This window comes from Perissodus microlepis, chromosome 11 (assembly GCF_051167445.1).
Source record: "Perissodus microlepis isolate ML-2025 ecotype Zambia chromosome 11, ASM5116744v1, whole genome shotgun sequence".
NCBI lineage: Eukaryota > Metazoa > Chordata > Actinopteri > Cichliformes > Cichlidae > Perissodus > Perissodus microlepis.
Window position 1 is genome coordinate 31,763,776 of NC_140471.1, and position 16,654 is coordinate 31,780,429.

At 37.8% G+C, this 16,654-nt stretch overlaps 1 protein-coding gene across 1 annotated transcript in view; it reads left to right on the plus strand.

Moving 5' to 3' along the window:
* Positions 1-11,193: 11,193 nt before the first annotated feature.
* Positions 11,194-16,654, plus strand: part of dgkb (diacylglycerol kinase, beta) — an 85,740-nt gene continuing 80,279 nt past the window's right edge. Inside the window, exons 1-2 of the mRNA XM_084944160.1 lie at positions 11,194-11,605; positions 13,971-14,110. Coding sequence (XP_084800286.1) covers positions 14,041-14,110 — 70 coding nt within the window. The 5' untranslated portion in view covers positions 11,194-11,605; positions 13,971-14,040. The remainder of the gene's footprint in view (positions 11,606-13,970; positions 14,111-16,654) is intronic.

The window sequence follows — 16,654 nt, forward strand, 5'->3', positions numbered from 1 at the left end:
GAAAAATCAATTTCTGACTAAGGCTGAGGACTTTTTTTGCTATTCTTTATATTATATCTAAGGTTTTGTTACTATTACAGTTATTTTTCAGTTATTTATTTATAGACTAGTTTTAAAAGTTATATTTAACTTTTAGTTTTTACCTTTTGTTGGAATTCCAATAGAAACGAATTAACATTAAACATGATAAAATTTGTACCTGCTGATGTAATGAACGGTAATAAAAACTATTATGGAAAACAAATGTGTTGCTGACACCTTCAAACTGTTTTTCAACATACCGACTCCTCCATGCTACAGAATGGATCAGTCATTAGGCAGTTAGTTTGCTTCAGGCTTGTGTTATGTTCAGTCTATTTTTACAAATCATTTCTGAGGGGGGGAAAAAAACTAAACAGAAATGGTATGAAAAGAGTTTGTTTACAATTCTCTTTTCTACAACAATAAATATGGAACAATGGAAACATTTTAGGTATAGGTGTAAAATGTGTCATTTTACTAAAAATATAACAATTAATCTGTCAAGAGTCCTCCTCCTTTCAGCTGTGTTCTAATTCTATGCTTTCAAAGGATGTATTGCTTTTACATTTATCCACTGACAGAATGAGATGCTGGCATATTGAGCCCAGCGTGAATTAGCTTTCACCTTACTAAAGAGGTGTAAAGGGGATTCTGCCTAAAGCTTCAGTGAACAGATAGAGGAGGTGCTGCTCCAAATACTTGATCAATAAGACATCAATGAGAATTAGGTCTCTCTGGGCTTGTTGCAATGTAAAAGAGAACAAAAATAAACCAGGAATCATTTTGTCCTCCACAATGTAATTGCTGTTATTTACAATGATAACCTCTGAATTACTTTTGTGATCAATTCATTTGGTTATGTTAAAAATGTTTTGACCTAAAATTTGTTAGTAATGGTACAGGTACGAGTGATGGCTGTAAACTTGTAAAAAAAATGGAATATACAAAGGTCTTTCAGTGAAGTCATGGCTATTAATATCTGTGAGTCATACAACAGAGTTTTAACTCAAAGTTCAAAATCGATCATTCAACAGTTTTCATCTTTCCCCACCAGATTGTAGCTCTAAGTCTCGCCTACTGAAGAGATGCAGTAAATCATTAAACAGATCCAATGAATAGGTGCATGTAACAAGCTAAAACTTCAGTATAATTGTGTGTATGTGTGTTTTATGTTTTAATTGCTATTTGTTAGAATCTTTACATTATTTTAACAAGTGTTAAATTTTATATAACAGATGCAATGTAGACATCTGTTTTAGAAAATGTTAGCAAATGTTATTTAAACAAGAGCAAATGGTATTTGAAGAGGTTATTTTCAGCCGTGGATTATTACACATTTGTTGCCCCAGGGAAGTATTTACTGCAGCAAATATGGAACCTAAGTGCGAACATCCATCACAATAAAGGGGAATCCATTGCTGTGATCTGTGACACAAAGGCTGTATAACAGTTTAGATACAGGCAATATTAAATGAGTAAATTATGCATTTTGATCTTTTTATTGAAGAAATTTAAAAAAAAATCACATGGTCTATTGAAATATAACATAAAAATATGTAATCTCTGAATGTACAAAACTGCCCAATAGGCAAACTATAAGATACTTTGGACCTGAAACTATCTGCCGGTGAGAGGAAGATGAATCCCCACTGATGGCTGCATCCATGACTTCCACTTAAAACATCCATTTACTCTGTTTGAAAGTAGTATTCTGAAAATGTATCCCTTCACAGTGATGCGGTAAATCAACCTCCTCTTGTTCTCTCTGCTGATGTACTCTCAGCAGTACAGTAAAAATTCTCATTCTACACTCCATAAAATAAAAAGCAAATTATTTTATGAGTAATAAGTTACTTTAATTTCGAGTAAAATTATGTGAACATACTCATTCTAGTCATTCTGAAACCAAACATTTGCAACCAAGAGATGAAAAAAATCCTCCAGCACACCAGACTCATTACAACAATAATTGGAAATGCAAAAAAGCTCCATACTGGATTTTCCACAATCTGCAACGCTGCTTAATAAAATGTGTCATTCCTTTGGTTCATCTTAGCAGCCATAAAATGTACTGCAACACATGTCCACACTGTTGACATTTAAGATGATGACTTCTTTCATGCCTTCTGGCTATGTAGCCCATTTCAGGGTTTTTAGTCAGAGGTCATGGACACTTGGCTCCATCCAGAACTCCTCTCTGCTCATAAATTTCTGCTCTGAGCGAGCTCTCCACACTTCAAGTCAAACATTAGGCCTAGTTTGCAGTATTTGTTTTTAAAGCTTGAAAATTAGCCAAGACCTTATCTGATTGAAGAGACAGAAAGCATCTATCACCCTATAGATGAATTTGCTGACTAAACATCAGTTTCGAGAATCTCCAACAACACGTGCTCTCGCTTCTTACAGTTTTTTGCAGAGTTGATTCCTCCTGCTTTGCACTGAGACAGTTTAATCAAATCAAGCACGTAAATTGGTGAATCCTAAATGTATTACTGATCTTGTCATTTGAACTGCAAAAAAATAGAAAATTGTAAATGGAATTAAAATATGAGGTTGGAGAGACGGCGAAGAATGCAGCTCTTATTCTGCTGTGAATGAAGGTAGCGTCATGCCAGTTTGATAACATCGCAGCACTTGTTAGTGTAAGGATGTGTTCTGCTCACTGGGTCGAGGACGAATCACATCAGCAGTGGTCATGAAAACCTGAGATTGCCTGAATGCACCGGCGACTCCACCAACATCACCTCTGCTGATCACTGCTACAGTACCTGGAACAAACACACACCTGATCATCGTTAATATCGGTGCACAGTGCTGTATCTAAAACCTTTTGTTGCTTTTTGTTTTGTTTTTTTTAAATCCACTTTTATTCAAATGAAGCATAAGATTTAGGAGCACACTTCTGAATCGTTGCCTTGCATTGTTTTTATTTACTACTCAGAAAGTCAGCAGCCATTAAATATTTTGATCCTGGTAAAATAAACATTTGGAAGCAATCCATCATGACTGCTATGGTACTGATTAATAGTATTCAGTCAACCTTTATTATAACCATTATAAATTAATTAATAATCTTAAATTAAACTTATGGAACTTTTAGTTAACTGATTACGTTAATAACTGATACATAAAATAATTTAGTACTTCTTTTATGAATGTTAATATATTTAAAATGGACTCCTTAGCTGATAAAAATGACAGAATTACAGTGGCTTGCAAAGTATTCGGCCCCCTTGAACTTTCCCACATTTTGTCACATTACAGCCACAAACATGAATCAATTTTATTGGAATTCCACATGAAAGACCAACACAAAGTGGTGTACACGTGAGAAGTGGAACGAAAATCATACATGATTCCAAACATTTTTTACAAATAAATAACTGAAAAGTGGGGTGTGCGTAATTATTCAGCCCCCTGAGTCGATACTTTGTAGAACCACCTTTTGCTGCAATTACAGCTGCCAGTCTTTTAGGGTATGTTTCTACCAGCTTTGCACATCTAGCCACTGAAATCCTTCCCCATTCTTCTTTGTAAAACAGCTCCAGCTCAGTCAGATTAGATGCACAGTGTTTGTGAACAGCAGTTGTCAGATCTTGCCACAGATTCTCAATTGGATTTAGACACCAGACAGGTCAGGGATAAAGTTATTGAGAAATTTAAAGCAGGCTTAGGCTACAAAAAGATTTCCCAAGCCCTGAACATCCCACGGAGCACTGTTCAAGCGACCATTCAGAAGTGGAAGGAGTATGGCACAACTGTAAACCTACCAAGACAAGGCCGTCAACCTAAACTCACAGGCCAAACAAGGCGAGCGCTGAGGAGGACTATATACAAAACAAGAGAAATTACTTTGTCTTGATTGTGTCTAAACGGTCGCTTTGGTCAAGGCTAGTTGACAGCAGCAACCTTGGAGAACAATGACGTCTCTGAGCCTAGAGTGTTAGTCCCATAAGTACATGGATAATAGAAATTTGTGTGCACTCCTCCACAGATGTACCACACAGGATAAGGGTTCGAGGGATGACTGCAAGGAGTTGTAAAACACAATAAAAGTAATGCACCATTAATGTTTTTTTTAAACAGTAAACGGTGTATGACTATTGATATAATTTTGGTTAGAAAGGCTAAATGTTTGGAAAAGATGCTTATTTTAATTTAGAGATTTGAAACTGTATCAACAGAAACATAAGCATACCCAAACCCTTTGATCTATGATCTATGAATTGTAGAGCAATGAAAAACACTGCAGTATTAGTCCCTATTAATTTTATGACATTAAATAGACGTTTTATAGAAAATTAAGTTCTCTTTAACAAAAAACGTTTATTTAGTATTGCACACATGTTGTTTGTTTTATATAAATGCTGTATGAATAAATCGATGTCATTCATCAGTTACAATGTTATTTGTCTGTGTGGTTCCCTGTTTTTTCTCCTTTTCCCTCATTACATGGCAGATGGGAAGAGTGAACAAATGTGATTTGCTCCCTCTGAGCCAAGAATGTTCCAGTGACTCATCCTAAGTTAATACTCTATAGTTCAGTGCTCTCCATGGGGACAGATAGAGATCCTACTACACAAACACTGGCATGAATTTGTAATTGTGGGCACATGTAAACACCCCTTAAATTCATACATGTACAGAGGCTCCAACATTTCACGGCTATGCTGTATTTTTGTATTTGCTCGGCGTGTAGTGGATTGCCGTGCCCTGCAGTCTCTACTGTCTGAGCCACAGACGGGCACGGGATGATGGGCACAAAAACCACAAATTTCTTAGATTTGTGTCATCTGATACATGAAGAATCTTTTTTGTTTGTTTGTTTTACTGGTGCTTTAAACCTATAAGCTTTGTTCACCCACAAATATTTTTCCAATGAAAAGATTTGCAAATTACACAAGCATAGTTTGTCACAGCTGAACATCTGAAAGATGCTCTTAGCAAACACTGGTGCAAATACCATGACAACAGAAACAAAGATACAACCATGAAACAATGTGTCAGTGGTTATACAGTCTGTGTCCTACTATATTATTATCACTATCACTAATATTATCAGTATTTTAAAAATACATTTGTAAATAACATTTTAAAATGGCTAGTATTTGAAGCTTGATATTCCTAACTTATTTTTATATGTTTTCTACATTATGCTTAAATCTTCTGGGTATATTTTAATTCCCATTCACCAAAGATCATCAAAAGATCATTGCTCACATATATAAATATGGTAAATAGACTGATTCTTACATAGTGCTGTTCTACTCTCTGAGTACTCAAATCACTTTTTATACAGCGTGCCTTATTCACCCATTCACACAAGCACTTTCTCCTGCTCTAAAAATAAAATCCATCCATCCATCTTCAAAGAACTGATCAAGCATTTGTTAAGAAAGATAAAATAACCAGCGAGGAAGACAAAATTGTGGCATGTTTACATTTAAATTTGCCACATTGCTTTGATGAAAAGTATCTTATGTAAATATCAGATTGTATTAAGATTTTATCTCATTTAAATGGTTGGAAGATCTTCAGCTGGAGTCATTTGCTGAACATTAAATCTGAAGAAATATTGCACTACAAGGTAGAGATTTTTTAGATTTTTAGATTTAAAACTTAATGGATCTATTTGGACATGTTTCATTTGGTTATGCTTCTAAGTATTTGGAAGTCTAATTGTTATAACAGAGGAGTTACATCTTCTCCAACATGTTCAAAACTGAAATTAGTTGTGCATTTTAGTCTCCCTTCCATAACTTCCTGTATACATGGACACACTTTCTCAAAATGACTGCTGCCTAGTGTTTACACATGAATGTTGCTCTACCTTGTAAAGCACTTTGGCTTCTGCCTGGGGATGGATACATGGCAAATAAGCCCCAGCTGTCTGTGACCTAGCCAGCATCAATCTGACCAACTCCTCCGGGAAGAAAGACCAAGGGTCAGCCTGTGTAGATGCTCACGACTTATATAATGGTCCCTTTATGATTCTGTCTATCTTCCACATCCAGGCTGTTATTTATAGCACAAAGGAAGAGTGAAGTAGAACTGATATGGGCTTTGGACATTTGTTTGAGAAAGAGGTTTGAGTCATAGAACCTAAAATTGCTTTCATTGCAGTATTGTGTAGAACAAAGGGTGTTTATAGTACTACTTTCTTCATCATTCAGTTAAATTTGGCTTTATAAAAACAAACAAAACAAAAAATGAATGACTAAATGAATTAAATGTAACCAAAGAGATTTTTTTCCACCCCAGACCAGCTCCGATCCTGTCACTCAGGACAAGACGAAACTAACAGAAAGCTGAGTGTGCTATGTGTGTTTGTGTCTGTGTTTCACTCTATTTTTGGAGACAGAAGGGTGTCATTGATGCAGAGAGGCTAATTTAACCTGCCTCCATTGTGTCTGCCCCACATATATATAATGATCTCATAATGATGCAGGTCTGTTGCTCCTGGAGCTTACTGACATCTGAGGGCTATCTTTTGTGTCATCAGGATCCAGAATGTTCTGAAAAAAAAAAATTCACAAATAATTCATTTTTTATAAAGAACTGAATTTGACTCGAGCTAAATTGGTGCCACTCTTTAAAATATTTAGGCTCTAAAAATAAAGTGGCTGTGCTAAAAAATCTATATTTGGCATAGGCTACAGCTCTACTTGAATTATTTATATTATAAATATTTATTTTTTTACTGTTGCTAAAACAAGAATGCTAAAACAATATTATGCACATCTAAACATTTACTGGAATAACAGTTGCAGTCTGTCACATCCCTCCACTTTCTTGATGATACAAATATAATTCTGACAAGTCTGCACACGTTCAACAAACCTGCCTACTTTCCTGCCTGGTTCATATAATCTAAACATTATTAATCCAGTAGGTCTTATTTAAAGCGCATATACATTCATACAGTGTATTAAATACAATAATTTTCCTCTCTCACACACAATACCTTGCAGCAGCTGTGCTGCCTTCAGTCTGTTTTACATATTTATTTATTTAAAAAAAATATATTTTAGTTTGAACTACTTTGTAAAATATTTTACTTGGTTAGCCCAACTGGTAATGTTAGGGTAAACGAAACCACCTTTGTAGAGCAGGCCTCACTTGTATTTGTGTGTATTTGTGTTTGGATTCATTAATATTTTGCAGAATCAGTATGACTGGTTTGAGAACAGGCCTTTGTTCATAGATTTTTTTTCTTTTTAATGTTCTGTTTTGGTTCGGTCTCACACGTCCCCACTCCCTATAGTCTAATTTGAAACTGCACTAAAAATTCTTTGATGAACCTGCCAAGCACCGCAGCAAACTTAGTAATCAGCTAGCTGGTAAACACAGCGGAACGTTTAGCATCTAAATAGCCAGACATTTCACTGAGGAGTTGTTGGATACCAAGCCGGAGGCAGTAAGTACTGACATTTAAAAGCTTGTGTTTGCCTGATATGCAAAGAGGAAGCAGACGCAGCAATGTTGGCCAACGTGTTCATCATTACAGCTTTACAAGCTGATAAGAGCAGTGTCTCCTTACAGCTCGCTGCTTAAAGTTTACTTTGTGTAAATAAACTTTAATAGTGACGCTCATGTAATTATGTTTTTCCTATAATAGATTTCTTTGTTTTAGAATGAACTTAATTATACTCAAATTATACAGTAAAATTGGCCAGATCCTGGCTGCGCATCACTCTGAGAAGCAGATGTCTTGTAGTTAGTCATTGCTAGTCACATGTGAAGGACATGTCAATATTTCAACTGGCTCTGCCACTCTGACACAAATGTAAACGCCCACATGACCTACCCAGATAGCCTGGAGGCGCCACTGCCACACCGCCAATATCTGGGTCATTGTTCAGCAACCTTTTATGAAACTCAATTCATGCTGAGGCTTGTGGGTCGGATTAAATGCTGCTTCCAGTAGGTGGGAGGTTACATAAAAGGTTTCAATGTACAGGTTATCTAAAGGTGGGCTGGTAAGTGAATAGGATATATTAGGTTTGTTCCAAGAAGTGAAATGCTTATTACTCTCAAGTCTTTTTCTCTGCACAACACTGAGTGAAAAGCAGAACTGCACGGCAAGAACTGTTGCTGAGTCACCTTCATGTCTACTGCAGAAGTGTTTTGTTGTGAACATAGCACAAAACATTTCTGCTGCACACTTGTGTTTATGCGTTTGGGACTTATCTTTTAATCCAGGCCCCAAAATCAAAGTTGGATGACACCCTTCATCATCTGAAATATCATAAAAAGGAGCAACGTCAAATCTTTATAACTACCACAATTTAAGCTCTAGTGAAAAGCCAGCTGTCAATTGAGCTCAGACTACAAAAGCACTTAGTGTGGCTGAAAGGGTTAAATGTGACTCATTCTTACGATAGACATTTCCTGCATCAAACCAACACTGAAACTTGATTTCAGTTAAATTTGTGCCAATTTGTGTCATTCTGTGCCACTGGGGAGATTTCTTACATTTCATATGTTAGTGGTGTGGCTTTAACCCTCTGACTTCATTACTATTGATTGCTTCAACTGAGGCCAAATTGAGCTAATTTGTATGTGAGCACTCAGCATGCATCTCTTTGAATAGGAGTATCAGCTCAAATGTCTAAAATGTCAATGACTGTGTTTTGAATATTAATGAAGGATGAACACCCATCACCTAAGGAAGCTGTCCCTCTTTTTTAAATACAGCCACAAAAGGAAGCATTATTTTAATCTTAGAGATATGACTGTTTGAAAGCCAAGGCAGTTTATTCCCAGTGAGGCGAAACCTTTATTTTCTCAGGATAGTTTATCGCTCTCAGGAAAATTCTCCTGTGTGCTGTTATAAGTTGGTATGACATCCTGTGATGCGTCCAGTACACTATGTAGAAAAGTGGTAAAAATAGCTCACCAAATAGTTCCTAAGTGGCCAGGCAGGCAGGACTGATTGATCATGCAAGGTTTTCTGTGAATCTTCAAGATAGAAACTGCACCAGTGCTAACGGCAAAGTGTAAAACATCTACAGCTCCTCAAATGGCCACTTGACACTCCAAAAGCAAGTCAGTCCTAATAGACTCCCATGTTAAAGCATCTAGCTTGAGTAAAAATGAAGTTAAAATTTTTGTACAACTAGAAACAAAAGTATGTGGAGCCAATAGCTATTGGCTGTCAAGGCTTGAGTTACTGAACTGGACCTTCTAACTGTGTGGTGGCGTGTTGGTGACTTTTGGAGAATTTCTTATATAACTGTTTCTGGATTGCATCACTTTAAAAAAAAAAAGTGATGCAATCCAGAAATCGAGAATTCGTGAATTTAAGGTAAAAATTTGCATTGCACTTTTTTAAGCTTTATTACCGCTTGGCAAGTAGTAAGTGAGTGTTTGCAGACATGTCAGTTTTTTCAATGCAAACTACAGGCAACTGTGACAGTCTGCTCGTGACCAAAGCAAATACAAGGAGGTTTTTGATACAGCAACCTCTTTGCAGACAATTTCAGCAACCTGCAGGAAATACGTGGCAATCGGTCAGGGATTACAGATTTTTCCCTAGCAACTAGTGTTTATATCACATCCTGTTTGGCAGACAACTCTTGGGTTATTTATTTATGACATCACATGAGTAACTTTTATAGGACCAGCAGTCTTTTTGTAAGTGCTTTCACCACCAGTTAAGCCTTCAGATAGATTGCTTTTTCTGAATACATTTTCAGACACAGACGCTGTTTACTGTTTATAGCCAGAAACCAGAAGCCGATGTCATGGTGGTTACGACTTTTATACATATATTCAGCTTATACTGGTAACCCACCTGTCTACCTTCTTTTAATGTTTAGCAGGGAGAGGTTCTTGCAGTCTGTGATTTCTTTGTTTCATCGATGCTCAGTGACAAATTGAGCTTTTACACCATCCTACTGCTTTGCAGATTTAATCTCTGTAGGCTTTCTAATTCATATTTAAAGTTAGTCCCAGTGCTATTGTGACATATTCAGTTTTAATGATTGTTTTGTGTTCAGGCTGTGTGGGGAGAAGTGGGCTGCATTTGTACGTAGCCTTCCAGTAAATCTGACTGTGGTGGTGGTAAGACAGGAAATCCTTGATTCACACAAATAGGAAGTTATTGAAACCACAAATATTGAAACCTATCAGCTAATGCAGAGCTTTAGTCAATACAAAGCATCCTCACATACTATGCCCTCTTCTGTTTAAGATAGGTCAGTGTGACATGGAGAGCCATGGTGATGGCATTCTCTGTGGATCTATAAGCTTTGTAGGCTTACGCTACACAGGGGTAGAGGAAGGGTGGATATGTTCTTTAATGCCAAGCACTTTGACATGATGGGTTTCTGAGCCACTAGTCAGTTAGACATCTGATGCTCATAATGTACCTTATCTCATGTTGTTTTTGGTATTGTTGTTAATATTGTAGCTGTGCTTACTGTTGCAAATCAACATAACCTATACTGTTTTTTTCTATACATATATTAAAATTACACTGTGGTTGAAGCGTCTCGTAACTGTTTTGTGTGTCTATAGCTTCAAATTAGTAACTACAAATGGATTTATAACCACCAGTGTTAGGTCCATATATTTATAGGTTAGCTACATTTAACAAGCTATTCTAAAAATCACAAATATTCTCATTATTGACTATACTCTTTTGATGGGTACTGAAAACGAGCTTTCATATCTGTTTGATGTTATGTTTGTGTGTCCTCTGTGCAAAAATGGGAGAAGAGAATGGAAAAAATTGCTCACAAAAAGCGTGCCCTCCTCCTCCACCACCTCCTCCACCTCCTGTGCATCATCTCTGTCATTTTCTATTTCCACTCTATTTGTCACCCTTTCTCATCTTTCATTCTCAACTTGTGCTTCACCCTTCACCCTCTCTCACATCTCTGTCTTCATCTTTCTAGTTTTCCCACCTTTTTTCAGCCCTCTGGAGAGAACATCCTACAGGTTGCTGCACTTACTGCCTGCCGTTTGGAATGCTAATGTGGTCGGCTGATGCATGACACAGTGACCAGAGTGAAGATAGCTTGAAAGGAGGAGAGAATTGGGGAGTAGTAGAGAGGGAAATGAGAAAGACAGAGCGAAAGCGAGAGAGCATAGGACCTCCGGGTTTTCAGGGGAGGGAGGGGAAGGTGAATAACAGAGCAGTAGAGGGGAGGGATGGAGGGATGTGACGTGAGCGAGCGGGAGTATGGAAACTGATCATTGCAGGCAGAGCAGCGCTGGATGATTTTACTCTCCCTCATCCTCTCTCTCTCTCTCTCTCTCTCTCACCACCCCACATCCCCTGTGATGCTGCTCTGACCAGACTCTGCCTCAGAGAAAAACAAACACTAACCCATCCACATACTCATACACTGACAGGAAGCAGAGAGGGCTGCTGCTGCTCCTTCCTTCCTCTTTTTCTTACACAGATACACACTCTTCCACTCCATCTAATTGCACAACACCCACCTTGCCTTGCAGCTAAGAGAAGATCAAGAGGAGGGCACGGCAGGAATGTGAGTGAGGAGCTGCATCTGAAAACGCCTGCCCAAAAGGACTCCTCCTTCATCTGTCTTGGTGATTAACTCCAGATCTGCAGCAGGTGAGCGAGGCATGTTGAATTCTCATCTGATTCCCTGTGTTGCATGTCGCAGTGGCCACTACCTACTGATTCTCTGTGTCAAAGCATTAGTGGTATCTGAGCTAAGATCTTCTCCAAGTGGTGTGTAACACATGGTTCTACATGTTATCTCCTCACTGCACTACTAACGGACAATGAAGCTTATCTGATAACATTTGCAGAGCTGGGTTTTGTTCAGAGGATGCCAGCTGAGTGTTTTTGTGGGGATGCACTGCAGTCAGGCAACGCCGAAAAGGAGGATGATTACAGTGCAGTGCGAAGCAGGAACGTACTGCACACACCAGTACTATATTTGAGATTGTATTCTCTGTGCTGGAATTAGACTCAGTGGAGATCTGATATAAACAACAAGATTTCCCATCAGCTCCTTTTCTTTTCTTTTTTTTGCTGCCTGTCCAAACATTAAGAAAGACAGTGCAGAGCGTTTCTAGTTTAAGCTCCAGAGGCAGATCAAAGTTTATGTGAGGGAGGCTGATTCCCACGCACGCAGTGTGTTAAGGCAGCAGCACCGGTGGCTTCATATTCTGTTGCTTTATCTTTGCTATATAGTGTATATAATAATAAAGACACTCAATTAAGTATATAGGCTTGATGTAGCCTATCACCTCTTCAGAGTAACTGTGGCACAAGCTTTCTGAACATTCATTCACATGCGTATTTACACACACACACACACACACATACACGCTTCCATGATCTTAGATATGATTTCAAACTAAAGTACACAAATTCATACCTCATACCAAGCACATTATTGTATATTAAATATACACAAGCGTACAAACACACACACACAGTTATTCTCCACATGAATGAACACTTGTTGATCCAGATTTTCAGTTCCCAGTTATTGGGTCAAATGCTTCACAGGCAATGTGAAACACATGCGCACATACACACACCCACACAGATGCCTGAGTGACACCTACAGAAACAAAAGGGAAAGCAAGGTCATGTGGATCTGAACAGCAGAGCTGTGATGTTGGCTGAATTGGTACTACTTCAGAGATGTGTTTGCATTGAACGGATAATTCAGCGTGGCAATTCAGTATTTGCTTTAATTAAAGGGCAAAAATCAGCGAGGCATGTTATCCATTCTCTGATATGATATCTAATCCTTCTGAACCACGTTCTTAATACTCTCCTGTCAAACCTGAAATTAATGTTTGCACACCTTTGTTTTACATGTGATTGATGTTCTGTGTTTTGCCTTTGCTAAGTGCAGCACAATGCTTTACATCAGCCGCAGACTCTGACACGTTTTGTTTGACATCATGCTTTAAAAGCTGTTATAATGCAGACAAAAGTACTGGTGAAGCACAAACATTGACGCCACTTAATTTACCTCCAGTGAAACCCTGGATGTTGGACTCTGCTCAAAAATGCAAGTACCTGCCTACAAAAACCCATTTAGCCTGAACTTGATCACGTTGTCTTCATAGCAACTGCTCAGGATGATATTTTGAAGCAGCACCAAGGCGGATCTCTAATCTTTTAATGTCCAAATTAGGATTTTTTAAAAAAATACAAGGATCCCTCCACTTGTTGCAGAGATTTCGTGATGTAACCATTTAAGCAAAACAGATGAACTGACTTTAGATTCAGGGCTTATTTTCTTGCAGTGCTGCACATACATCACACCCATGGTCGAATTATGTATTTTTATAACTGGCTTTGTTTTTTGTAATCTCTTTATTGAAATGCATATTCCAAGTGCAAGGTCCAAAACCACCAAAGCAATGATAGGCAGGAATATACTGCAATATTTGAGTTGTGACATTATGTATAACACAAATATTACACTTCCTGGGTTGATAGTTTTTAATTTTCATAAATTTGAATTGTGAATACATGGGACTAGATATCACCTGTTTGCTTTTTAGTGTTGGGACTTGTTTCTATGTATAAAAAGATCTAATTTTTTAATGATAGTGTATTTTGTACCAACATGTCTTAAACTTTAAATTATTCATCCTGCTCTGGCTAACAAACACGAATCTCAATGCTTGAAACACCAAGATCTAGCAGAGGAAGAGGGACATTTTAGTTGAGATGGCAGCTGCAGAATGAGGAACATGCAGGAAGAAAAAAATGTGCTCTGATTATCAGAGGAAAAATAATATATCTATTCCTTTATTGCTTTAAAATGTGCCAGCAAATGTTTGCTTTCTCCAGCTAATTAGAGACTATATGTAATCCTATTGTGTCTTATTCAGCAACAAAGCTGTTGTGTCTTACCAGCTTTGCTTTTTGTACTGACATTATGTAAAGAAAAGATGTCTGTGGGGGTGAATCGGGCTGATTTTGATGTCTTGTTGTGTTCCAGTGTGAGACTCCCTGCTGTGTGTTGCTGCACGGGGAATGCACGGTGGATATAGAGACGTGGCCTGAACACAATGAGCAGCCAGGACAAATGGGTCACACTGACCCCAGCTGAATTCGCCTTGCTACAGGAATACACTCAGTGTGAGTAGAGGAGGTACTCTCAGTTTGCATCTGACTGTGTTAAGGAAGCTGTGCTTTTTCTTCAGGGACAATAAGAGGTGACATTACACAGTCTGGTTGATATCTGTGTCCTTAAACTGCAGCCTAAAATGTATATTGTATACAAAAGTTGGACTTGCAACTGGCGTCTTCTAGTCTTACTGACCATTCAAAGTACTTTCACAGCGCAAACACTTTAACTGCCTTACATAAGTGGCCAATTTAGAGTCACCAATCAACATGCATGTATTTAGAATACAAGGAACAGGGAGAACTCAAAACTGCACACAGGATTGACCACAGCACAGGAATACAGCTTCAAGGTCTGAAAAGACAAACCTGTGCCTTAACCTGGAATCTTTCTAATGGCCAGCAGGAAGCTTGGTCATATGGAAGTCTATAGGACAATGACGGTTTGTCATCCTCGATGCCTCAGTAATTCTAAGCTCAGTCATTAGTTGCATGTGTTAATAAATACAACATGAACTTTGTAAATCCCAGTTAGAGCCAAAAAGGAAGAAAAACATACAGAGTCCCTCTGTTTGTCAGTCAGATCAACCTTTTACTCATCACATCCAATTTCAACAGCAAAAATGCTCAGCCTTAATGTGTCACGACACGACAGTCTATGACCAGACCTCAGAACCATGGTAACCTCGGAAAATTTGCTTAGATTCTTCTGAAAGGATGAATTTTGTTTCATTATTTTTTTTCTTTTCATAATCACAGTCAGGTAGCTTGAGAGTCAATTATTACAAAGTATTTGTGATGATTTAACCTAAAGGTAGGAGACTGGAACTTCAGTCTCTTGATCAAATGTTGGTAACTTGATATCTACTGTGTACTTTTTCCATGTTTTGTAGTAGAAATACACCAATATGCTTTCTTGGGAATGCTTAAAGCCAGATTCATTGTCTGGTTTGTGTCTGGTTTATTTAGTTCTTTGTCTAACCAGAGACGGTTATGAGAATTAAACTAAGGGATAGGCAAAGGAGATGGACTTACGTGCAGTCTCACAAACATTGTGTCACCAAACAGTCATTATTATTCCCTCTCACCTTTTCTTCTGTTTTTCTTTAGCAAGAAGATTTGTTTACATCATACTACTCCTTATTAATTTTTTATGTTGAAGGTATAAAGTTTTGTCTACATTCTGAGTGCAGGATTTAAGGTGAAAATCTATTTGGTGACATCTTGATGAACTGTAGATCACCTACAGGTTTAAGTTATATACACAGATCCATCTTTTAAACTAGTTTGTGTTCAACTGTGTTTTCAGCCTACATTCAGACAGAAGTTAAATCAACAAGTTTCTTGATGTTCTGATCCAAACAATAAATAGTTGAAATGTTGAAGTCATGCACGGTGACTCCTCTGTGTGATACCGAGATCTACAGTTGCCATGAAAACACTTCTCTGTTCAGGTCAGCATGAAACATGCTTCTCTGTAGATACATCATGTATAATCAGAGGAGGATAGGAATATGAAAATGTTTCATTGTTTTGATTGAAGCTTAATGCTGACCTTGATCTTTGAGCAGATGAGAGAAAACATTTATTGTGAAGAAGCAGAAGACTGTAATTGACTTTTCATCAGCAGATTTTTTTTAAATAAAAGAGATACTTGGGATTAGATATGTAACTGAGCCGGTAAGTATACACGGACATTTCCTGTAATTTCTCATCCCAGCATTCTGGAGAATATTGTTCTCTTACTGGGATCTATACAATAAGACTGGGCCTCATTCTGCACTTTATGCTTAGAAATGTTTTTCCTTACAGACAAAATGGATATGCATGCAAAATTACAGTTTCATGAAATGCATGCACCTCCCAGTTTTGTTTTTACCACCATGTTTATCGTAGTGAACCAGAATCGTTTTAAATTGAAAAGCCTGCACTCTATATTTGGAATCAGCATGCTGTTACTGCCACGTTTCGTTTACCTCAGGGTGTATCATGGGGAGAGCACTGAAACTGAGAAAAGCCCGATCACTCACTAGGCCAGTTTTAGTTATGGACAGGGTTAAGCTAATCCCACCCAAAACATCTTCCTGCACAGCCAATTAAAAGTTGAGAAAGTTGTTTTCAGCCAATTGAAAAAAAGCACAGAAAACACTTCTGATTGGAAAGACAGATTACAGCCCACCTCCAAAGTCTCCTATTGCACAGCCTTTAAATGCAATCAGTTAACGCACAGAGGTGCTCTTGTCCCTTAGTTAACCCACGCACTTTAACATAAGGGTAGATCATCACATCATGTTTTTTTTTCTTTTTTCTGCAGTTTGTAAAATGAGTATTTTGCTTCTGCTAAATCCATAGGAGACTTTTCCATTAGTGCTTCTTTTCTCACAGGCTGCATGGCACTGAGACAGAGCCTACGACTGTGTGACTGCATTTACTTTTCCAGTAGATGTGTGTTGTGCATTTTATTCTTTTTATAAAAGGATATTTTTACTTGTGTACTACCCTGGCAGTGAATGAGCATCATAACAACAAGAAAATTAAAAAAATAAATAAAATAAA